Below are 24,735 nucleotides of genomic sequence, written 5' to 3'. Positions count from 1 at the left end.
CCTGTTGCCTTCTTGATATTCACGCTGGGTCCAATAGGCTCCGCAGCGCTTAGAGATCTTCACGAGACGTGAAGTCTCCTCCTCCTGGTGTTCGTGGAGTCCTCCAACTTGGGCGGAAACCACTCAAGACTTTTATATGGCTAGCAAGCCAATCACTAGCCGCCACGTGTGAATAATTTAGAACTGGCCAATAATGGGGCTCGAATTAGCATACAAATGGTGGGAACTCTTTGCAACGAGCATCTCTGTGCTGCAACAAAGAAATGCACCCTGCAAAGAAAGCTACTGGTGACAGGAATTCTTTTGCAACGGGGTTCTCTTTTGCAGCAGAAAACTCCACCGTGCAAAGAAGCTGCAATTTAGCAGGAAAAATAATTCAGTGGTGCCAAAGCACACACAAAAACAAAAATCACAACTTTGGGCTGTGACAGCTGTAACCACTAGAGTACTGGGTAAAAGATGAGTGGTGCCATCATCATTGTTTATGAACTGAATACAGTGTTGTTGACACGAGTTAGCTTTGGTTTTTGTATCTATAACAGCTGGCAAGATTGTAGGTAGAGTTTTTGTCTTTTCTAAACATGCACTTGAGCTTGAATGGAGACTCTAAATTCTGAAATGGAGATATGTACTGCATTTAGGCACATAAGGAGTTTTTTGTGGCTGTTGGTCCAGGGCCATTTTGAAATGCTTTCTAGTACTTAAGCAACTAAAATGCAACTAAGTATAGCAGGGTTTGGCAACCTCTGGTCTACATCTGGCCCACCAAGCAATTTTGTCTGGCCTGAGAAACCTGAATATCAGTGACATTTTGACACTGGGGCAATTTGGTGGTGGTGTCAGTGGGATTATACAGAGCTCAGCTGGGTTGTGACATTTTGGCAGCAATTCAGCCACAGGGAGAAGAGGCAGAGACTGCGTTAGAAGTACTAGCTTGACTTGGACTAGGCTATGTTCTTTTGGCCCACTGCTTCCTGAAGTAGAATTATCTAACCCCCTTTGGAAAGTACCTGCAGCAAAGATGTTTGAACAGCTGAATTTGTTCAGCTTAGTGAAACAATTACAAGTTACTGTTGCAAACTTTGGAATGCTGTCCACAGTTTAATCGTACTTCTTTCTGGTAATTGAAAAATGTTATTTTTATCACTGATCATCTTTCAGAGACAAACTCTATCATTTCAGTGTAGTAACTATGAATGAGTTCGAAGCTTATTAACATGAAATTAGATTTGAAGTTTTTATAGTTTCAAAATTTAATAACATACATTATTGTTTTACTTTTCAGAGCATGATGAATGTATTACAAACCAGCACAACTGTGATGAAAATGCACTCTGTTTCAACACTGTGGGTGGGCACAACTGTGTTTGCAAGCCTGGTTATACAGGAAATGGCACTGTATGTAAAGGTAAATTATCAGAAACACGGTTGAAACATGCATGTTTTTGATTTTGTGGACATTTAATTTATCATAGTTCTTACAAATCTGTATGCCTTGAAGATGACACTATAGAATGCTAGGCCATGATTCTACAACCTGCGTGAACCAATCTCCATTGACTTTGTTTTTTTTTAAAGTTCAAAGTGGTTTGTGAATTTAGCATTTATAAATTGATTGCTCTAAAATTTTGAGTAAACACTTTCAGTTTCCATTTAAGGATAATGTTTTCATGCAGAGTAACCCATTCAAAATAACTACAGTCACCAACAATATTACAGCTATGAAAATGTATTATCAAATGTAGTTTATCCACCATCCATCACTTGCTATTTTACTTGAATGAACTGTAGATTGAACTGCAGGATGTTGGGCATGCTGTATCACTTTGTTGTAAGTGAAAAAAAGACAGCAGTAAATGTTAAACATGAAACCTTTACTCCACAGGAGAAGTTGGTCTCATGGTTGCTTGTACTGTGAGGCAGCGTCACACACTGACAACTATTAAAAATTATATTGTGAGTCTTACAAAGAAACTCCATTTTCCAGAGTCATGAAGCTGTTTTTAGAACTTCTAGAGCTCTATTTCAGTAATATTAGGATATTAAGTCCTGGTTCCCTAAAAAGACCTTAAGCGCCTGAAGTGGAACTTGGGTGGAATTTTTCTACCTTAAAAATATCTGCTCAAACTTGCACTGAAATTCTGTAAAATTCCCTGCACGTGCCCAGAAAGATGAGTAGTTCAGTGGCTAGTCCATGTTTAAACCCAATCAGATTCTTCAAACTAGACATTTTCCCACCTAAGTCACCTGAGGGGCCCAGTCTGATAGATTTGTTCAGAATCTCTCTAACACCCACTTAGAGGAATGAGGTCTATACAAAGCACAGCAGTGGCTGCCGGTTTTAATTAAAAAACATGATTGGAGGTGGTAGTGGTTGTTCCACCCACCTTCTGTACAATGTTCAGGTGCCCATGAGGAGAGAGAGACTGGTTCAAAGCCATCCACAGCCTGAGAGGGTTCAAACCTGCAACTCTGATCTCCAAGGAGAGTGCCCTCACCACTTGATACACAGCTGTTCTGGGGGGTGGGAATTTTCCCCACATTTCCTTTCAATCCTGTGTCACTTTATAAACAAGAACTCAAGATTCATTGATCCAGGGAGAAGAGGTGTGAATCTGTATCCCAGTGATTGGCTCCTTCACCCAAGGAAAAATAAGTCTAGATTCTGATCCCTACTTACAGGGACATTTATCATTTTACAGTAAACAAACTTTAGATACAACGAATACATGTAATCACTGGCTATGCAATCATGCTGCCCCTCTCTCTGGTACAGTGAATCTTTAACATTTTTTTTGTTTGCAAAGTAACAGGAATGAGACATAGTTAGCCACATTAGGCTGAGGTCAGGCAGAAAGCAGGACAGATATACAAGTTAGACTAACTAAATAACATTATATATACAGAGCATAAGCTTTTGTGAACACATGAGTGACAGGAGACAGCATAAAGAATGCTTCAGCTCCAGAGCAGTCCCTAGCCTAGTGGGCAGAGGAGAAATATGAGTTTGAATGCCTCCAGATTACAGAGAACATTGAACCCAGCCGTCCCACTTCCTGGGTGACTTGGCTAGACCCTGAGTGATTGTATTGGACATTTCAGAAGAAAAGGATGACTCCTCCTGTTTGAAAGATATACCATAGGCATCCCATCTAATTTCAGGAGAGGCTTCTGAGCTGGGAATCCTCATCTGACAGTTGCCTCTCTGTAATCCGGAGTTGGATACCTGAGCCCATGACTAGAATGGGATTGGAAACGCATCCTTCTCCTTAGCATTCCCATTTAGGTAGTGTAGGTCATACCCAGTTAAATGTATTCCCTCTTGTGCATTTCATTCTCGGGCACCTAACTCCTCCCCATGAATTGTACAGGAAGCTTAAGTGTCTGACTCAGAACCATGGATCTCACTCTAGAAGCTTGGCATCTGACAGCTAGACATTGCAGCCCAAGTTCCTTTCTGGATCTAGACCAAGGGCGGGCAATTATTTCAGCTGGAGGGTTGTTTAATGAGTTTTGGTGAGCTGTTGAAGGCTGCAAGGGTAGGCCCACCCCTTAACAGGTGCTCTGCCCCTTGGTCACCATCTTGGGATCAACCAGAAGTCCCACCCCCAACCTCTGACCTTTGCCACTGGAAGTTCCACCCCTTTCCTCAAGAAATACTCCTTTTGAGAGGGGGGTTGCCATCTTGGAACCAGAAAAAAAACAAATCATATACTAAAAATCAAACATCTAATATAACATATTTTCATTTTACTTCAAAAAATATTTTTGTCCTGATTTAGTTGTGTTTGCATAGTATATATAGCAATGATTGCATAATAGCTCAAAACAAAGTCTTACTCTTGTATATTGTGCATGTGCGAGTGCGTGAGGTATGGTTGTGTGGTGGGAAATGTATATTGGGAGGTGTGGGGTTTGTGGGGGGTGTAGGGTATGTTGCAGGGTATGTATATATGTAGGGGGATTGTGGGGACAGAGTGTGGGGGTGTGGAATTTGTGGGGTGTAGGAGAGGGCTGGGGGTGTGTGGAGCCCCCTCCAAAGGCCCCCCAATAGTGCACAGCCCGGCTGCCAGCAGCAGCAGCAAGCGGCGGGCCCTTGGGGTGTTCATGGCCTGCATAGGTGCTGCCACCCAGCAGTGCACAGCTCCAGTTAATTCTGGGAACTTCACTTGGCAGCAGGGAGCAGCACCAAGCCAGCCTGCCACTATCATGCGGGGCTCTCTGCAACTCATGTGCAGCTTCCAGTACTCACGCGCCACCAGGAGGAAGCCCTGCGCAATGGAGTTGGCTGCTTTCCCTGCCAGCATGTGCAGGTCCTGGGACTCTGCTGGGAAGCAGGGGGCGGGGCTCCCTTCCACTTCCAGTGGAGTCCAGACAGCTTTACGTGGGGGCAGGAAGTGGGGAAGGCAGACGGCTCCATTGCATGGGGCTTCCCCCTGGTGGCGGGAAGCTACACATGCTGGAAGCTGCACATGAGTTGCAGGAAGCCGGACATGATAGAAGTGGGCCAGCCAGGCTCTGCTCCTCGCTGCCACATGCAGCTCCCAGAACTGGCTGGAGCAACGCACTGCCAGGCAGCAGCACCTGTACAGGATATAAACAGCTTAGGGGCCTACTGCTGCCACCACCGGCAGGGGCTGTGTGCCATGGGGGGTGGAAATTAGGGGGTCGGCACACCCCCCACCCTCCCTCACACCCCACACACTCATACCCACACCCTACCCACCTGACCTCCATGCTCCCACCGTCCCCCTAAGCGTGGGCCCCAGGCTCCATGCTCCCACCAGCTCCATGCTTCTGCCAAGCAATATTTCCCTCACCCCCCTTGCCTGCTTCCATTTCCCTTCCTGCTACTCAGAGCAAGCACTGCAGCAAAGGCAGGAGGAGGAGTCACTGTAGGCTGGGGATGCTGAGCCATGGCCGCAGCAGGGGCAGCGGTGGCCCTGCCTGGATGCTGTGCATGCTGGCCAGGCTGGGACCCTCCTGTGCATGAGGCTGGGAGTGAGGTGTGCAGGCTGGGCAGGGTACAATTAATTGGTGGACACCCATGGGCCGGATGAAATTGCACGTGGCCCGGATCCAACTTGCAGGCCATATTTTTCTGTCCCAATCTAGACTTAAGTCTTGTTTTAATGGTGAAGCCATATTACAGAAGATCTGCAAACCCAAGGTTTTGATCACCGGTAGCTTTCTGAGAACCCTTAGATAACCTGTGTCCTGACAGAATTCCAGTATTTGTATTCTTGTCTATCTACATTTCATCTGTAGTTTCAGTGGAATACAGCATTGTCCACGTCCTGTTGTAGATGAGATGTATGCAGTTAATTAGCTGCCATGTTTTGTATAATAGCTGGTGGCATTTCAGTGGTGGATGCAAAAATTCTAGTGTGCATGTGTATGTGGATAGCTTAGTCTAGAAAATGGTGCTCTTGAAGAAGCTCAGCTTAATTGCTTTCAGTGTGAGCGCAATGCAGACTTTAGGTCATAATTGGTAAAAGTTTTAAAGCCTTTTTGGGATGATAAAATTTTTATCATTTGGCTTTAATACCAGAGTACAAAGAGTCAAGTAGCCAGTTAATATGACACTCATTTGTGCCAGATAGGCATAGGGCTATATAATGAGGTAGTGCTGTCTTAAGAATGGTTTGGTCCTCAGGGAGACAACTCATTTTGGACCTTTCTAACACAGATGAGAGAATAAATATGATCTGGTCCCATATCTGGCTAGTGAAGTAGCCTACCCTTCTCTCTGCTTTTTTGGAGTGACTTTTATCCCTTGGAGGAACTGCCTCTAGTCTGCACTCAAAGTTGCAGGGATTGCATTTGTGTCTGGCTGCTACATAAGGGGTATGAACACCTGCACAGTTGCTGAGCATAATCTAGCTCTTAGCTTATTGATTCTAAGCATACATTATGCTTTTACTATTTCAGCATTTTGCAAAGATGGTTGTAGAAATGGAGGAGCCTGCATTGCTTCCAATGTGTGTGCCTGTCCACAAGGCTTCACTGGACCCAGCTGTGAAACTGGTAAGAATATAATTTAATTAATTTAAAATCACCCTAATAAAAATTGATAGTGTAAATTAAGCAGAAAACAATTTTTCAAGTTTGTATCCTAAAACAGGCAGCTGCTTCTAGAAAGTGCCTGGATATGAAGTAGGTGAGCTCACTGACTTTTTTTACATGCTTGCTACACTCTTGGTTTGGTTAGGGATGATCCTGTCTCAGGCAGGGTGTTGGATTAGATGACTTTGTAGGTCCCTTCCACCCTACTTCTCTATGATTCTATGATCCTTACTAGTAGCTCTTTACCTCGTAGCATAGGACATGAATGACTATCTTAGGTTCTGAAATTTCATAATTACCATTATTATTTACTCACTTTTCCATATCGAATGGATTTTGGTAGCTCTAACAGGCTACAGCTCATTTGAAATCTACATATTAAACCCAGATTGTTGTTCTCTACATCAGCTTTGTCAATTTGTGACAATAGTTCAGTAATCCAAATTCCTGTTCATTTTCATTTCGGGACTTTTTGGTCAACACACCATTCTTTACTTAATGTAAGATGGGCTTCAATGTTCCCATTCTTTTAATGTTTTCTCACAACCCTTTTGCTCTATTTTTGACATCTCCCAGGATGGTACTACCATAAAACCTTTTAAAACAGTTTGGGATTGTACCAATTAGAGCAGTGAGGGGGTTTACCAAACAATGTAATTTGCTATTATTGCTTCTATTGAATATCTTGACTGCCTGTAAATAATCTTTCAAAGTTAAAATAAATAATTTCAGTGTGTTGATTTTTTTATAATGGATTCTAACAGTAAATGGCCTCAGGGGGCAAAAGGGAGAGCTCTCTAAGACTGATTGGCCTCACTATGCCTAATAAAAGGGCAGTCTGCCACTTATGATTGACTATTGTTGCCATACTATATTGCCTTCAATAAATCTTCCAAATGCAAACACTGACTGATCTAAATTTTATTCTGCAAATGTTCTAGTCCATTTGAGAGGTGAAGAATTTGCTTGCTTTCATTCCGTGTCACTGTAGCTTGAATGCATTTTGTCAGTATGTGCAGGAGGGGCACTGTGTGTAATAACAGAATCCGGGTTGCGGATCTTTCTCTAGAAATGTCAAAATGGCATTTTTCAAATAGTTTGATTATTTCATTCGCTTTTCAAAACTGGGAATGATGTGCTGCAGAATATCAAGTTCTCTATGATGCAATGGTTTCATATTTCTACTGGAGCAGTCTCTATGACTAGTCTAGTTAATACTTGCTATGTAACAGTGATTCACGAGCTTGTGTGATATTTTTTCCTATATATTCTTTACAACACTTCAGTGCTATCAACAAAACATGCTGAATTTGCACAGTTAATGGAACACAAAGACTGAGATTTTCCAAAGCACTCAGGATTGACCTAACTGCTCTCCTTGAAGTCACTAGGAGTTTGGAGAGCAGAATACTTTTGGAATTCCTGCCCTACATTTCCTATATATGCCAAAATATTTAACCTGAATTTCATAAGATAGTTATGATCTGATATCTCTTGTCACTTGTGCATGGCCCATACCCCTCAAGCCCAGAACCAGTGGTATAGGAACCTCTATCATGGTCATACAGTACGGGAAGATTTGATTTTGCAGGGAGAAAATCCATCATTATCTAACAAGAGTGTCATAGTGTTTAGTGACTCCACACATCCATAAATGGGTCATGGTCTCAACTGCTAGTAAATTAAATAACCTATGATATTAGAGGTCAGTCAGAAGTCAAAGGAGATCTGGTGACCTGCTTTGAGCATTCATGTGCACAAGGAAAGCTGCTGCATACATTGTTTGCTAGCCCACTTGCTCTTGATGTATCCTTTCTTGCTCTTGGACAGGATTCTAATTAATTTCACTTGTCACTTTTAAAAACATTATGTTGGTATATTCCAACCAGAATATTTTCCAAGCAGAAAGAAGAAAATTCTGGCTATGAAAGAGAAAGCTGTTGCTCTTTCAGAAATGGAGTTGTTATGAATGTAATTCCATTTACCCTACCTAGTGACAGTCTGAATTTAAAACAGCACATTCCCACTGAATATAGACCATGACTTCCAGTAGGCATGTTTCTTTGGTATGAAGTGATTGGGGCAGCCTTATAATAAATAATTTATATTGGGAGTTTGTTACTGCTTTATTTTCTATGTATTGAATGTATCCCCCAAGGAGCTTTGACCCCTCCCAAGGCACAGCTCTTTGGCTGTGTTCTTGTATGAGGAAAGATAAGATCAATTTAAAGCTGCCACGGGCAGCTTTAAATTGCATCCTTCATGTTATTTCAGTTTATTATACACACATTTAAAAAGTTTGTATCCTGGGATCCAGACACATTTGCCATAAGATAAGTATACAGGCACATAAAAATTAACCAGCAGCTGCTCCTGAGTCCCAAACCATAAAACAATTAGCCAGCGATTAAATGAAAGCCTCAGCTATAAACCAGCAACTGTGATCAGCAGTTCTTATTGTGATCTCTCACCCTAAAAGTTGAGTATGTAGGGGAGTTTTTGCATCATGTTCCAGCCATTAACCAGTTTGGACTATATTGAATGATGGTGTAGAGGCAAAAAGGCAGGGGGATGTCTAGGAGCGCTCTCTCTCACTCTTCTATACTCCTGGGGGAGCTTGCAGGTTAAATGGCACCTCTAATCACAGCTGTTGAGTTTTGAGGGGATTGGGTTTTTTTAACCTGTTTCTGAGAAAAAATGAAATTTACATTTGTCAACTGTTTGCAAATGCTTAGGAATTCACTTAAATGCTCCTGTCCACCCACACACCAGGGTTCAGGTCAATGTTTTGCTGCCAGTCATTTAACAAGGAATGCCTACAAAATTTCCGTTGTCAAATCTGTGATTAAACCCCTCTTATTGACTAGAAGAGAGCCATGGGATGGAAAGCCTGATTTGTTTTCTGGTTTCAAGTAAAATAATTTCTCATATTCAAAAGAGGAGATGGCACAAGCCAAATGTATCATTTGTTCATGAAAAACTTACAGAAAAACACCAAGTTCTGTAGGTGCACTAACAGGGAATTAAGACATGATAGGGAAACCTGGGAATAGCAGTGATCACAAAATATTTTGAAAATAGCTTCTGTTAGAACAATGTTAATTCCAAAACCACACAACAGTTTTTTTCAGAATCCTGATGAAATTCAGTTTCTGCTTCCAGGACTATCTCTGTATTTTAGTTTAGAGAGTACATTAGGTTTAAAAAAAAACCCAAACAAACTAGAAATAGACCTGGAAGCAAGGACCAGAGACCAGGATTTAATCCTCCCAGGGAGTGCCTATATCTCTGCTTTGGAGAATCAGGCTTCCTTTTGCTTGTTGTCCTTCTATCTCCATCTTGCATTCTCAGCTGCCCAGTGGCTCAACTTCAACAAAAGGATGGAGGGTGTCCCTACCCAGACTACAATTCTAGGACAGAAGTCCTAGAATTCTGGTCTTCCACTTTTGGGCTGAGTTCTATAACCACTAGTCCTTTGCATAAAAGTGTGGGCACCAGTACCCTTGGCCATTTTTGAGCGTGAAAGTCACTGTAGACTGTGCATTGTACTGAAATGAATGCTGTGTTAGGCATCTCCTTTCTGGGTATTTCCAAAGTATTGGAAATGCTTAATATGTTGCTGTGACTCAGACACTTAGGCTAAATATAGATATTTAAAAAGCTCAAGGCGGAATTGATCTAAGTTACAATTTTCTATAGGAGGTGTGTCATCGTCAAAGAAAAACAGAAGTTCAGAAAGCCAGTTAATAGTGGTATGCTCCAGGTGGTGCTATACTTAGCATAGGCCATCTTGGTAGTCCTTTGAGGACATTTAGATTTTTCTGTTGACAACTGTAAGGATCATGGATGTACGAACCTTATTAATATGAATCTCACTCCTGGGTGAGGCAACCCATTTATAGGTATAGTAACACCTAAGTGGAGGTGCCTACTAGAATGATTTGCATTTGGCCCTTAGTCTTTAATTTTTGTAAATTTATTTTTAATATCTGTTGTTCAGAAGATTAAAATGCAACTCAAATAAGTGACTTTCCTAGGTAATTGCTATAGATTGGATCTGTAGATTTGCATGGTAGTTTTGGTACAAGCTAACTATTTAGCATGTGTGACTGATGCTCTTTCCTGCAACTTAAAATTAATTTGTTCAGGTGCACTGACCATGATAATAGAAGAATTCAGATTATTACCATTCCAAGGGGAGCCTGTGAAAATCCTTTAATTCAGAATCTGAGTTGTTAGGAAAATAGTTTTACTGGTACTCTGAATATAATTCATTGTCAAAGCTACTATAAAGCCTGTTAACTTTGCTGATATTGCTAAACCTGGCGGAGTATTTTAGCACTTTTAGCATCACAAGAGAATTGCTTTCATTTAATCCCTTGATCCCTGGTGTTCAGTTAAAACAACCACAGCCAGTTCATGGCTAGACAGGTTCTAAATCTAGGAAACTGTGATACAAATGGTACTTGAAGCCTGTATAGTATTAGACTCTGAAAGAATTGGAATTACTGGTAGCACATCCTTTAAAGATTCTAGATGCTAAATTCATTAGAAACTTACCATGTACTTTTTAAGTATCATATTTAGAACTCTAACAATTAAAAAAACACAGTTTGCCTTGGAAATTTTTCAAAAAGAAACGTATTTCACTAGACACGCTTGTTGTGCCCCTACTCTCACATCAGAAGGTACAAGTTTGGACTAAGTGACCTTGTGAGTGCCCTTCCACCCTACTGATTTCAGTTCACTGCTAAGTCTGCATATTAAGATAAGATTTTGAAAGGTTTGGTAACTTGTGATTCCTGATTTGACACATCAGCTAGCGGCCTAACTTTTCAAGGGTCAATGAGACCCCTGAAAAGTGTCTCAAGTCAGGCACATGAACTCATTGGTCACTTGTAGGGATCTCTGAAATTTACACTGGAAGCACGTGGTGCAGAGGCTTCTTTAATTTTTTACTTTCTCCCATGCACTCCCCTGTCACTGATTGGTGGAGGGCCCTGTCATTCACTGCTTGTGCCTGATGGTTGGGAGATGAAAACCACAGCTGCAGCTGCTATGAGGTTGAAAAACATCAGGTATGGGCAGCAAGTGATAGGGCCCCTTGGCCAATCAATAGTGGGGGGCACAAAGGGGAAACTCCAAAATTAAGGAAGCCACTGCACCGCCCACTTCCAGAATGAATTCCAGAGATCTCTGGTCATTTGTGAAGTTCTTGGCCTCTGGTTCTAAGTGAATCAACAGTTAATGCAAGCAAATAAAATAATGCTGTATTTCAAATTTAAATGTCAATCCAGTATTTCAGTCTGAATCCATATTTCCTATATAAATTCGTTTAAATTTAACTTTTAACATTATGTAAGCATTTATAGTTCATTTTCTAACCTTAGTCCATTGCCAAAATTCTAACTGCAGCCAGTAGAAGCTTTGCCTAAACAAAAAGAAAAGTTGTACCACCTTATTGATAGAAATTAAATGTTGTTTTGCTTTACATTAATTTTTAAAATGACCAAAAATCACCAAATTAAAAACACCAAAATAAAATTTTATTTATTAATGTAGGTATTAGATTTATATGCTGTCATCCCCCAAAAGAAGCTCAGGGCAGCTTACAGTAAAAAATAAATAAATTATAAAGACAAAAAATATTAAAATAAATAATGCATAACAGAACAAACTCCCCAGACAGCACCTAAAACTTAACTCCACCAAAATAAAAATGTCTCACAGCATTTCTGGAAGATGAGCAGGCTCAGGCTGTGACGGATCACACAGGGAAGGGAATACCAGAGCTGAGGAGTGACTAGCAAGAATGGCTTCTGTCGTGTTTTTGCTAAATGAACTTGGTGCACAGATGGATCATGCATGAGATTGTTCTGGGTTCACCTTAAGGATCACAATAGAAAATAATGGAGAAGATGGTCCCTTAGGAGTGCAGGACCCAGATCCTTTAGGGCAGTGGCGGGCAAAGTCCAGCCCATGGGCCGGATCTGGCCTGCAGTGGACTCCATTTCAAAGCAGCCCCTGTCCACATGGCTGGGACTGATTTCTATGGACACCCCAATTGCAGCTGCACTGTGATAGCACAAGGCTGGGGTTGCCATGCAGACCAGGCCCAGCTGTACTTGGAGGTCAGGGGGCTGCTCTGGAGCCGCTGGCATCTCGCAGCGGGGGCAGCTTTGTCCAGGGCCAGGGCAGAGCTGCAGTCTGCAGCCTGCATGATCTGGGCAGGGGTGTGCAGGCAGCGGATCACGGCTCTGCCCAGCTCAGGACCATGCTGTCACCATTGCAAAGAGCTGGGGCAGAGCTACGATCTGCTGCCTGTGTGCCCCTGCCCGGATCATACAGGCTGGAGATCACGGCCCTGCCCTGGCCCTGGATGAAGCTGCCCTCAGTGTAAGATCCCAGCAGCTCCGGAGCAGCCCCCTGCCCTGCCTTGCTGCGCACCCTGCCAGCGTGGCTGGGGCTGGTCTCTGTGACAACCTTAGCCTTGCGCTATCAAAGCACAGCTGAGGCTGGAGTGTCCATAGAGACCGACCCCAGCCATGTGGGCAGGGGCTGCTGGGAAATTGAGTCTGGCTGCCAGTCAGATCCGTCATTTTGCCAACCACTGCTTTAGGGTCTAATGGATCAAAACCAGTGCATTGCATTATACCTAGAAAGCTACTGGGAGGCAGTGCAGACCCTGGAGCACTGGAATAATTTTGTCCTGGTGACCCATCTCCATCTGCTGCAGCAGCTTCCTGATGGACCTCAAGAGAAGCCTCACATAGAATGCACTGCAGAATTCTAGCCATAAGATTGTGAAAACATGGATGATAGTGGCTAGATCTTAATCTGAAAGAAAGGGTCTCAACCTAACTGCAGTTTCCATCTACCTTTATAAATAATAATTTGCTATAGTTTCCCCTTCAGGTGTTACAAACCCAAATGGAATTTTTTGCTAAGACCCACGGGAATCCCTTTTTTCTTAACTTGTAGCAGAGTAATGTAGGTTGTTGTGTCATTACACGTTTGTGTAAAACTTGGCCTGATCATTAGAATGAAATCAATTACTGACTATACTACAGTTTTGGCCCTCTTAGAGGTTATTTGGTGACTTTTTATATAGTAGCAGAGGTACTGCTACTCTGTTGGAAGAAAGAAACTGTTCTGCAAGATTTCAAAGATGCTTTTTTTCATCCAACTCTATTAAACAAAGGAGGCAGAAGTGACTGTAATAACCACAGAGGTATATCTCTTCTCAACATCATGGGGAAAATCTTAAGCCTTATTCTTTTACCTAGACTTCAAACATTAGTTGAGAGAATCTGTCCTGAGAGCCAGTGTGGCTTCTGCTTGGAAAGGTCCACCATAGGTATGGTCTTCTCTGTAAGACAACTGTAGGAAAAGTGCAGAGAGAAGCATATCCCACTTTACATGCTTTTTATAGATTTAACAACAGCCTTTGACACAGTTACTCAGTCAGGGCTTTACACTGTTCTGAAGAATCTTGGCTGTCCACGTATACTGCTAAATAGGCCTATGCAAAGTGGCTAGCATTCACTATGGATTTGGTCGATTCGGGGGGACAGTGTTTTGATTTGGTGACTTGAATCACTGTCCTGGATCTATTCGGCTGAATCTGATTCGGATATTTGGCTGCCGCCAAATCAGCCGAATCTCTGAATCAAACAGGCCCCATCCCCCACCCGCTCTCCCAGCCCTGTCAATGACTGCCTCAGGCAGCCCCAGCATCCCAGCTCTTTAAAAAAAGAAAGCCTGGCACTCACCAGCTGCTGGCAGGCGGGGGCAGAGGGGTGATCCCTGCTGCCCTCCACTGCCCTGTGCTGAGTGGGGGGCTATGTCATGATCCCCCAGAAGCCCCAACAGCTGCTGCCGCAGCCGGTGAATGTGGGGCTTTTATTTTTATTTTTTAAGAAGCCGGGAGCTGGGGCCAGGTGGGGCAGCTATCAACGGAGCTGGGAGAGCAGGCAGGGGATGGGACTCATGGCAAAATCTCTGGGCTAGCAATAAGCTTGAAGAATCAGTTCAGTGGGGATTGCCCCCCTACCTGGCAGGAGCTGGTGAGTGGGGGCTTTTTTTTCTTTTTTTAAAAAACTGGGAGTCCCCCCATGCCCCCACCCCCCGACTTACCTGCATGGAGTCTGGGTCCAGCTCCCTGTGGCAGTGAATGGGGACTGCCCAAATTTCTGTAGCTCTCCGAATCTTTTCCAAATCAATTCAGAGAGCTTTGAATTGATTCAGACCTTTTTATTGGTCTTCTGATTTGATTCGGATTCAGAGATTCAGCCACCGAATCAGACGAAATTTCCTCTGAATTGAATCAGCACCCGAAGCTTTGCACAGCCCTACTGCTAGACCTTGTGAAATCCTCGCATGATGGAATGAAAGCAACTATAATGTATGAAAACCAAGAGTCTGACTTGTTCAAGATCAACAATGGGGTGAAGCAGGGCTGTATATTGGCTCCCACATTGTTTAACATTTATGTCTCATTCCTGTTTCAACACACATTCCATGATGTTTGAGAGGATGTATATCTCTGCACTAGACATGATGAAGAACTGTTCATTGCAAACTTTGCAAACATTGCAAAGTTCAGAGCTAAAACAAAAGTAAAGGAAATCATCATAAGGAACCTGTTTGCAGATGATACAGCTTTTGTGGCAGTTCTCTGACTCATGCAAAATCTCTGGGCTAGCAATAAGCTTGAAGAAGACTGTTATCATGCACCAGGGCTATTCAGAATCAGTTCCAGATATCACCCTAGATAGTACTCATCTGGATGTTGTTGACCGATTTTTCTACCTTGGCTCTACAGTTACCAGCAATATAGATCTTGATGCTGAGCTCGCTATAGTAGAATTAGCAAAGCAGCCAGGAACTTTGATCTTTTCCAAGACAGAGCCTGGAACAGTAACAAACTGTCAACTAAAGTGAATATCTGTATTTTTGAGACGTGTGTTTTATCCACTCTTCTATATATGGCTCAGAAACATGGATGACCTACGCCGAACATAACAAGACTAAACAGCTTTCATATCAGATGCCTGCGTAAAATTCTTCGAATAAGATGGCAAGACAGGGTGACAAATGTGGAAGTGTTAAATCGTGTTGGTATGTCATTCATGAGAACATTGATTAGTAAGAAAAGATTCAAGTTGCTTGGTCTTGTCAAGTGAATGCTGGATCACATCCTGAAGCACATGCTGTACTCTGAAGCTCGTGAAGGATCTAGAAAAGAGAGGCAGACCACTGCATGGATTTTGGGATGCTTAAAAAGATGACTTGGCATCCTTTGGAATCTCTGTAGATGATTGGGAAGGGAATGCAGAATGCCACTCTGGTTGGCAGAGTCAGCTTGCAGATGAAGCAAGGCACTGAGGCAGACTGGATCCAGTTTTGAAATGACCAGCGTCAGAGGAGGAAAGAATCTGCTGATCAGATTCAGAGCATTGCTAGTGCATGGGTGTGCCCTATTTGTGGGTGGGACTGTCACTTGTGCATAGGATTTAGCAGACGTCAAAAAACTCATTAGCGCATACAGCATGCTCTGTAAAAAGCCACAGTGCCAAATGAGATAGATTACTAGCTTCATGGACCAGGATAACTTCCTTTTGAGCTGTCATGGTATATGCAAATAACAAACCTACTCAGTGAATTTACATAATATTACTGAATATGAATCCATTTTGAAAAGTTATTTTAAATTAAAGTACCATAAGAAAAACAGTATACAGTTATGTGTACACTTCTGGGCAATACCATACCATCAGGCTTTTAGTCTTCTATCAGAGCTAATGGAAGACTTAAAGTAATCATATTTTGTACCTATAACAATTTTTAACAGTTATGGGTGTTTGCGTGTACTTAATCCTTTGCTCTACTGTAGTTTAAGAATGACTGTGCACTTTAAAAAAAAAAAGGGTTGTGTAAATGTTTTTGATGACTTCAGTAGTTTTTAATGGGAAGCTGCTATGCAAGAAGTTTCCCTTATGAGTTCTGCCAATATATTGATTAGACTCTAAATAATCTGGCTATTCTAAGACTACCTTTCTTGGTAGTTGCAAGGTATGCAAGTCATTACAAATGGTGAGATTGTTTATGTCATGTGGAGTCATTTGTTAGGGATAGGCTGAAATCACCAAATTAATTTTTGGATGATGACCTTATGTAGTGTTCTTATTGCTGGAGATGAAAGGTATTGAATGTGTCTGTAGGGCGTGTAGAAAGGCTAAGTGCAAATAACCAAGTGATGGGGTATACCACTTTACACCAGCTGAGGATTCAAACTAAAGGGTGTGTTTTTTGTTTCTTTTAATTTGGTATGGGTTTGATGAAGACTTTGAGTAGTAATTTTCAACATATACCATAGGGCTATGGTCAAATTAGAATTTATAAACATGAAGAAAGTGAATTTTTGTCTTATTTGCAGTAAGCTTTCAGCAGTAACATTTTAGAAAGATGAATCTTCACATCCTTCAAGTGTGGCAGAAATATTAACATGCCTCTCTTGCGTTAGCACATGGGAGCCTGAGGCTATGGCAAGGCTCGCAGACATTCTCTCTAGTTGGGGAGGTGTTCCAGGCAGTGTTGTCTTCTTTGATTTACCCCAGTTCAAAAACCAGCTTTAAAAATAATGGATCCTTGAGTCTGAATCTCTAGGTTGGCTACTTTTAATTTGAATAGATTGTTTTATTAAGCATTACCTTAGTTTCTTTATCTATCGGAAGTTAATGTCTATCATGCCCTAACCATCCTACAATTATCTCTTGTGGGTATGTGGCCAATTAAGTGGGTTTTTTGGCATGTAAAATATGTATTGCCTTGTTACTGGGAGCTGGGATGCTTTTTTGCTTTAATGGCTCCTAGTGAAGTAGAGAATGTAAGGAGGGATAGCACATTAGTGCTTTTTCAACTCCCACTGAGGTCCAGCAAGGATGTGAACTCCCAGTAGCTCTTAGGTGGGGCACCAGCCCTGAAGGGTGCATGCAAGGAAGGGAATTCCAGAGCTGAGGAGTGACTAGCAAGAATGGCTTCTACAGTACTTCTACTAGTAGAATCACAGTTTCAACAGTATAAGCCCTAAGTGTACAAGTGTTCAAACAGTTTCTATTGGACCAAAACGGTTGGGTCTGATAGAAATTTCTACCTCATCCAGCAACCTAGTAAGTGCCCCTGGTAGAATTTTTACCAGAGAAACAAAAATTTGTTCACTTTTCCAGTAGAAACCTCCATGTTGTTTTCCAGCATCCCAGAGTGACTTGCTTTGTCCCCTTCCCTTCAGGGACATGGTCTGTGACTCAGCTGGGCTCCACTGTTTCAGCCAAATCACAGACTAAACCCCTCCCTCTGTCAGCCCCAGGGCTGAGAAAACCCAGCCCCTTTTAACAGCCCCAGAACTGCAGCTGTTAAATCCCTAACCCTGAGCAGGTGAAGGGAAAGTGATGCACCAGCACCCCCAGACCCTGCACTATTTTCCAAATCCCCTGGCTCACCCCCTGCAGACCCCAGATCTAGCCCAGGTCCTTGAGATCCCTGACTAACCCTTGCCATGGACTTGGATTTTGCAGAAAACACCTCTGCTATTCCCAGAGCCCCTTTATCCATTTCCCCAATGGACTCCAGACCCTATGCTATACCCTGAGCTGGATCCATTCCCCCCACCACCAACATGGACTGGCCTGATCCTGCCAGAGCCCCCTGACTCACCCCACCTGGAACCTACCTGAACAGCTAGTCCATGTCAGTGGACTTCATTCCCAGCAAGGTCCTGTCAGTGCTGTCTGGGTAGAGCAGGGGGCAGGGATCCAGATCCAGCAAATTTCCACCAGACCCTTCCACCTATCCAAAGAGCACTGACAGGTCCCCACTGGGAGTGGAGCATGTTTATATGGACAAGCCAGACTCCATCAGAACCACCCCAGCTCTGGGCATTGTGGGGCTTCATGTGTTGCGGTTCCAGCTGCACCACAGGCAAAGCCCCACCTCTGTAGCAGAGACCCAGTCACGAGCACTCAACCCCAACCTGCCAGTATCCACCCTCAACCCACCAGTACCCAGCCCACGAGCACTGGACCCCAACCAGACTCATCTGATCTGCACTGGAACTGGGTCTGTTGGCTGGTGCCAGAGAGGTAGTGACCTACTGCAGGGTGCTGAAGGGGAAATTGACAGGCTTGAAAAGATAGCACCACCCACTTGGGGTTGCTCTGAAAGCCTAACAACTGGGAGTGAGTGTTATGAAGGGTGGGGAGGAATAGCCCCCTGCGGTGGACAACCAATATGCCCTGACCTGTACCCTTGGGTACTGTCATCTATCTCCAGACAGACTGGGGAGCCTGCAAAGCGTGTTGGGATGCGTACTCTGGGCCCCACCTGGCTGAGTGCCTGTATAGTACATAGCTGCCACCCAGATGTTTGCACAGTGTTCTACCAGTAGAGTTTCCAGCTGCTCAAATTAAACTACTAGATTTCTACATTTGAACACTTGCATTCACTCTAAGAGTGTTACTGAAAGATTTATATTAAGTATTATGCATATTTTTGCTGGTGTGATTTCTTTTAAATTCTGGCCTCTGCTATTCAGTGCAAGATTCATGTCATAGACTGTCAATCTTTATTTTATTTAAAATTAAGTTTCTTTGTTCTGTTTATCAGACTCTTGCAAAAATTAAAACCTGCTAATGCCACCAGTCTTTTCAGAAACATTCAGTTACTAGTTTTTCTATTTTGCTAAATACAATCAAATATGTTACTTCTTTTGTTTTGTTCCTTGTCAACTCCGGTAAAAGTAATTTTACTATTCTCCATCCCAGGCTTTGAAAAATTTGGCCAGATATTTAACTGATGTACATAGACGTGGCTTTACTGAAGTCATATTACCAAGTTATGCAATATAAGAATTTGGTTTATAATCTTTAGGGACAATTCTTCTGTTTCTCCAAATTGTTTATTCTGTAAGAAACATTTATTAATAATTTCAACGAGCGTTATCCTAAGAAATGCTTATGTGTATTACTGTGGATAAAGAAAATAGCTATCAATTTTTGTCAATATAATTTTGGATGAGAGATGGGTTTTTTAAATTATCTTTTATTGGACCACCTGTGTAGTTGGGAGAGAGGTTTGACAAGCTTTTGGGCACACATTGCCCTCTCACAGGTCTCAAGGGCAAAAGCTTGTGAAACCTCTTTTCACCCGTGCACTAGGTCAAACAAAAGATATCACACAAAAATCCTTGCCTCGCACATTTTTTGGACCATCACAGCTACAGTAACATTCTATTCCCACTGTTAATATCATTTTGGTATTTCTGAGAAACAGTGAAAAAACAAGGACCACAAAAGTGTATTGCTGCCTACAACCAAGTGCTTTAATATATTCTTGTAAAGCAGGGCTCAGGTGAGCAGGAATCATATTAAGCTGGAGCCTGGCTAAAGGAGCCATAACATTCAGTGCAACGTTTTCAGAGCTTTACTCCCATAAATCACCTTCTTTCCCTCAAGTCTATTAGTATTCAAGATGAATAGACACCCAGTTCTGCATGCATAAAGATAAAACCAGTTACCATTAATGTTTGCACCCTTCATCAAGTAAGAAATATATCAAGATTTAATAAAAGTCAAACTAGGGTCAATTTCAGTGGATATTTTATGCTACAGGGATATCTAGTGTGATGCATTTTTCTAAGCCATTTAAATGCCACCACAAAAGACATCCTGCATTTGTCTGCAAAATTATTTTGCAGAACATTTTGTAGACCACATCCTAAAGAAGACCGAGCATTTAAGAATAAATCCTAAAGTAGGTACTCAGGAAACACTTCCTCTTTTTCACTTAGACTGTTGGGAGCAAACCAGATAGAGACTTCCTTCCTCTCTATAGAGAAAAGGGAACCAGCACTTTTAAGATGTTGTACAGAGTGGCTAGAACTCAGGCTCTAACTCCCTCCAGTATGTGCTTCTCTATAAGCCTGTGTAGGAGTTTGTTTTTACTTGGTGGAGATGAGGGACTAGACACACTCATAGCGATATGGAAAACAGTGGCTGCATAAAGTCTGAATAGAGTAGCTGGAAAAAAGGCATGCCTCTTCAACAGCAACAGCATCTCAGATTTGGTTTGGGGTGGAAGAATTCATCCTAAATCAGGATAAAAAAACAGCAATTCATACATTTTTGTGGGTGGGAAAACTGAAAAATTCAGTCTGGGAGAAATTAAATAGGAGTAGGCTTATTCTTGAGGCATCCTGCTCCCTGAGGATGCCTACCTCAGGTAGGAAACTTGGAGCCTGCTTACTCAGTGGGCATATTGACAAGAAACCAAGCCGTGCCCCTGGCAAGATGTTAGAATTCATAAAATCACTTCCAGATGTGGCAGGCTGGCCGCTGGCAGTCTGGCTTGATCGCTTGAGCCAGATGGCTCAGGCCAATTGGTGGGGACATTTCCCTTCCCCACCAATCAGAAGAAGGCAGGAGGAAGGCTTGCCCCACCCTGGCCTAGGGGTAAGGTAAAGAAGAGGACCTAAGGGGGAACTAACCCCTTAGGCTTTCTTATTGGTTTGTTTCCAATCTTGGGGTGGAGCGTCCAGAGGGGATAAAAGCCCGCATGGCCAGCGCACGGGCGACTTTGATGAGGGGCAATGAAGAGGGCTGCAGAAGAGCTGGTGGAGTTGACCAGCAGAGTGGAGCAGTTGCTCCAGAAGTGCCTAGAAGATGCCTCCGCTGAGCGGGAAGCACCACTCTGCTGAGTGTGGCATGAGCCATGGCATCAGTGCACAGACTGGTGCAGGGAGGGTCTAGGTGCAGACTGGACCTTGGTGGCTCCCCAACCAAAGCAGGAGCCCTCAGTGCACGAATCGGTGCACAGAGCTGTAGAGCTGAAGGGATTGCTGTGGGCTGCATGAGGCAGCACGGGTCCCCAACCCTTCACAAGACAGAAGCCCTCCGTGCACAGATTGATGCATAGGGCAGTGCACAGGGCAGAGAGAGCTGAGCGGAGCTGACAGTACACCATGGCTGAATGAGGCAGTGTGGGTCCCCTTCCCTGCATGAGGCAGGCACCCCTTTGGTGCACAGGGTGGTGCATGGGGCAGAGAGAGAGGGCTGACAGGTCTCAGTGGCTGAATGAAGCAATTTGGGCCTGCCTTCAGTGAGCAGCGACCGGGCAGGTTGACCACTCCAGCAAAGGAGGACGCACTACATCCAGCCCACAGATAGAGATGAGCCTAACCCTCCAAAGGTGCAGTCATGAGTTACCCGGGAAGGGTATTTCCACAGCGGAGATGGGGCTCTTTCCCATTCGGATGATCAAAGGGAAGTCCCTGACGAGGAGGGGGAATGACTTCCCATGGGAGTAGAGAGAAACCTAGAGCTCCCCCTGTTTGTTAAGGGTGGCTTCCATGATTACAGGGCCCCTCCTAGCTGTGACCTAGGGGAGGGTGATGGTGTTCCTTTAAGGTAGCGGCTTCCTTCCCCTGCTACTACTTCTTCTTTGGACACAGCTGCTGTGCCATTGTTGTGTTCTGGTTCCTCATGTTGTTTGCATTTTCATTGTAAACTTGCGTCTTTAATGTTGCATTATGAGAGGATTGTAAACTGCTCTATTTAGCCTGCTAGCAGGGTCTGCTAGTGCAGCCCTGACTCTGTACCTGAATTTATTGTATTGGTTATCATTATGTATTGGTATCCCACTTGATGTAATATCACTGCAAGTTCTGTTATTGTTCATCACTGGCAGATTTTCCTTTGTTGATTTGCTGTCTAACCTGTGTTTTATCATTGAGTGTCCCCACACTTGTTGCCTGGAGGCCCTGTTGAGGGCAGGGGCTGCATACTAACTGGAAAGTCACAGGTGACCGAGGCCTGTGCCTGAGTTCAGGGTTGCCAATAGTTATTGTCTTTGTAAACTTACATTTGTAAATAGCATATGTATATATATGTATATAAGTGTATGTTTATAAGTTTTATATAATGTTGTATAATTAAACCTGTAAATAGTTAAGTATCACTGGGTGTCCTTAGTCCCTGCTGTGCTCCAGGGAAAGGAGGTGAGCTGGCCTGCAGCTAGGCTGTCACGCTCCCACAGCATACATGCATCCACTGACATCCCTTCAATTGAAGAGGGGGTACCAGCTGCTTACCACCTGGGTTACACAAAGAGAAAAGAACAACAGACTCAACATGCAGAATTTCCCCTCTCTGTCTCCAAGAGCCCCCAAATGGGGTTCGTAGAGAAGGAGGCACTTTGAATTTAGAAGGGGTCTTCAGAATTTGATTAATAAACTGGCCTAAGAATCTGTGGTATTTGATGCTGGTAGTCTGATTAAGCACTGGAGAGAATTGTAGTCTTGAGGAAAAATAATACTGCAGATCCCTCATTGCAGATGAAATTTAGCAGACAATGAACGTGTGTTGGATAAATTGTCATTGTAGTGCACAGTGCCATCAAACTTCAGCTAATTACCTGCTTGCAAAAGTAGAGCCAGTTGTCCATTAGATTTACACTTGCCTTCACATTTACTAACTAACAGGAAGAGTGTGTGTGTGTGTGTGTGTGTAAAATCAATCACAAATTGTTGAGGAAAGTTCTAACTGCTGAAGAATGAGATTTTTTTGCGAGGATGCAAAGAATTATGCAGTAAAAGAGCCAAGAGAAATACAGATATGTGCAGTAAGAAGAATGCTGAAATACCATGTATAAAATACCACGTGTAAAATGTATATAAATAGAACAATGAAATTCAGTGCGCAGAATGTTCTGTTTAGGATTAACTATCTTGAAATAACTTGAACTAAAGGGATTTATGTTTGCTTGTGCTACATTCAATCACAACTCCACAATTGTTCTTAAAAAATGCCAGCAGAATACAATAGTGTTGTCCTCAAAATCCTTCACTTTAAATTACTCTGACCATTGTGAATGTCAGTGTGCAAACTGAAATACAAAATCTAATTGGTGCTGATCAGAATGGCCCCATACAGTTTCCAGATTTGATATGGTTTAGATAAATTCAGATGAAAAAGAAAAGGGCCCCATAAAAGAATGTTGCAGGGTGGTCTATGCACCCACAAAATATAAGGAAACCTACTAAAAACACAAAACTATGATTTATGGTCTTTTTTTCTGTGGACTCACATTTACCATGTCTACCAACCCTGATCTGGTTAAAAAGAGTTGGTTGTAATTTGTAAGGCAGTAAAGCTGCTGTTGATGGCAGTTTCAATTGCAGAACATATTGCCTTTCTGCTTCTTTCAAAGTTTATGGATGTATGTGTTACTCTACCATGCAGCAGCAATACAGTCATCCTTCTGTATATTAATAAAAAATATATTCTCCATCTCTTATGCAGTGCCCGTGCTTAAGACAGTCTACTAGCAGGTAGCATAATGAAGCCTCAGTGTTTAGAACTCAGTGATCTTGTCTCTGTGCAACTTAAAGGATATGCATTTAAATTACATATGACTACATAATTTCTATGAAGTAATATTCTTCTCCATAATAATTACTATAGATAAGCCAAATTGTTTCATCAGTCTTCAGGTACTCTAAATCTGGAAAGCCAAGAGAAATGCAGATAAGTCACGTGTTGCCTACAGATCTTAATATTACCACCAGTGATTTTTCAGCCACAAATCTTAATTCATTTTACAAACTATAAAGTATGGTAAGTATTGTTATCCCCACGTGATAGGTGTGAGGAATAAGACAAAGAATCATGTGAGGTTATTTAATGGCAGAAATCCAAGAATAACACTCCTGAATTATGCTCCCATACTCTTTCTGTTGAACAATGCTTAATACCATTGGCAAAGGATGAGCTGTTGTTTTAATCATATTATCCCATATGGAAATTCTATAAACAAATCAATCATTAATTTGCTAGAAAAAAAAATCTTTTTAGTTAAGATTTTTAAATTACAGATTAATCTATTCCAAAATTAGTAATAACAGTGCAGAAAAAGTCAAGTCTTTCAGGCTAATCAGCAGTAAAATAAGCAACTGGATAAGCTATACTTTTACTAATCTGTTTGTTTCTGATTGGTTGCATTATTTAGGGGAACTAATCTTAGTAACTCTGTTGCCCTAAGCGGGCACATGTGCATGTTCATCCATGTGCAGTAGTTTCAGTGCATTAAATTTGGTACTTGTATAGCCAAATACTAAATCAATGTGCCATAACCAGCATTACTGCACAGTAGCACCAGTGCACACCTTTTTATTGACACTACTGTGCAGTAGCCTAATAATACTGCACAGTGGTCTATTAGCACTATTTCTACTGTAATACATTCTGCACAGCATTATTAGGCTTCTGTGCGTTTAGCGTCTCATGTAGACGTGCCCAGTGAGAAGAAACCAAACAGCTGGTGGCTTTAGAAGTTTTGAAAGTTTGATTTTGCTTCAAAATGCTCTCTTTAATCATAATTACTCTTACAAGCTTTCTTTGAAGAAAATTAAGCATTTTCAAAATGGTTTCAGTAAACTTGCTGCTGCTGCCATCCTAGATTCCCTTTTAAAAGCGGAAGGGGAAAAAAACCATGAAAGTTTAAGACATTTTAAGGAGTTCATTTTGTCTTGCAGACATGTCTGTCACTACTTCAAAAATAAATGTTGACTGAACTTAGTTTTACCCATCCACAACATGAACTGAACTGAAGCAGAAA

At 42.4% G+C, this 24,735-nt stretch overlaps 1 protein-coding gene across 4 annotated transcripts in view; it reads left to right on the top strand.

The window, feature by feature from the left end:
- The window catches only part of NELL2 (neural EGFL like 2), a 250,335-nt gene that overhangs the window by 180,621 nt on the left and 44,979 nt on the right, over positions 1-24,735 (top strand). For all 4 annotated transcript variants that reach the window (XM_025208486.1, XM_025208477.1, XM_025208491.1 and 1 more), the window contains 2 exons: positions 1,286-1,408; positions 5,932-6,027. In XM_025208486.1, the coding sequence (XP_025064271.1) occupies positions 1,286-1,408; positions 5,932-6,027 (219 nt within the window). The remainder of the gene's footprint in view (positions 1-1,285; positions 1,409-5,931; positions 6,028-24,735) is intronic.

The sequence above is a fragment of the Alligator sinensis genome, unplaced genomic scaffold (assembly GCF_000455745.1).
Source record: "Alligator sinensis unplaced genomic scaffold, ASM45574v1 scaffold147_1, whole genome shotgun sequence".
Taxonomy (NCBI): domain Eukaryota; kingdom Metazoa; phylum Chordata; order Crocodylia; family Alligatoridae; genus Alligator; species Alligator sinensis.
Note: the sequence above shows the minus strand (reverse complement) of the source record. Positions and strands in the feature narration are given on the sequence as shown.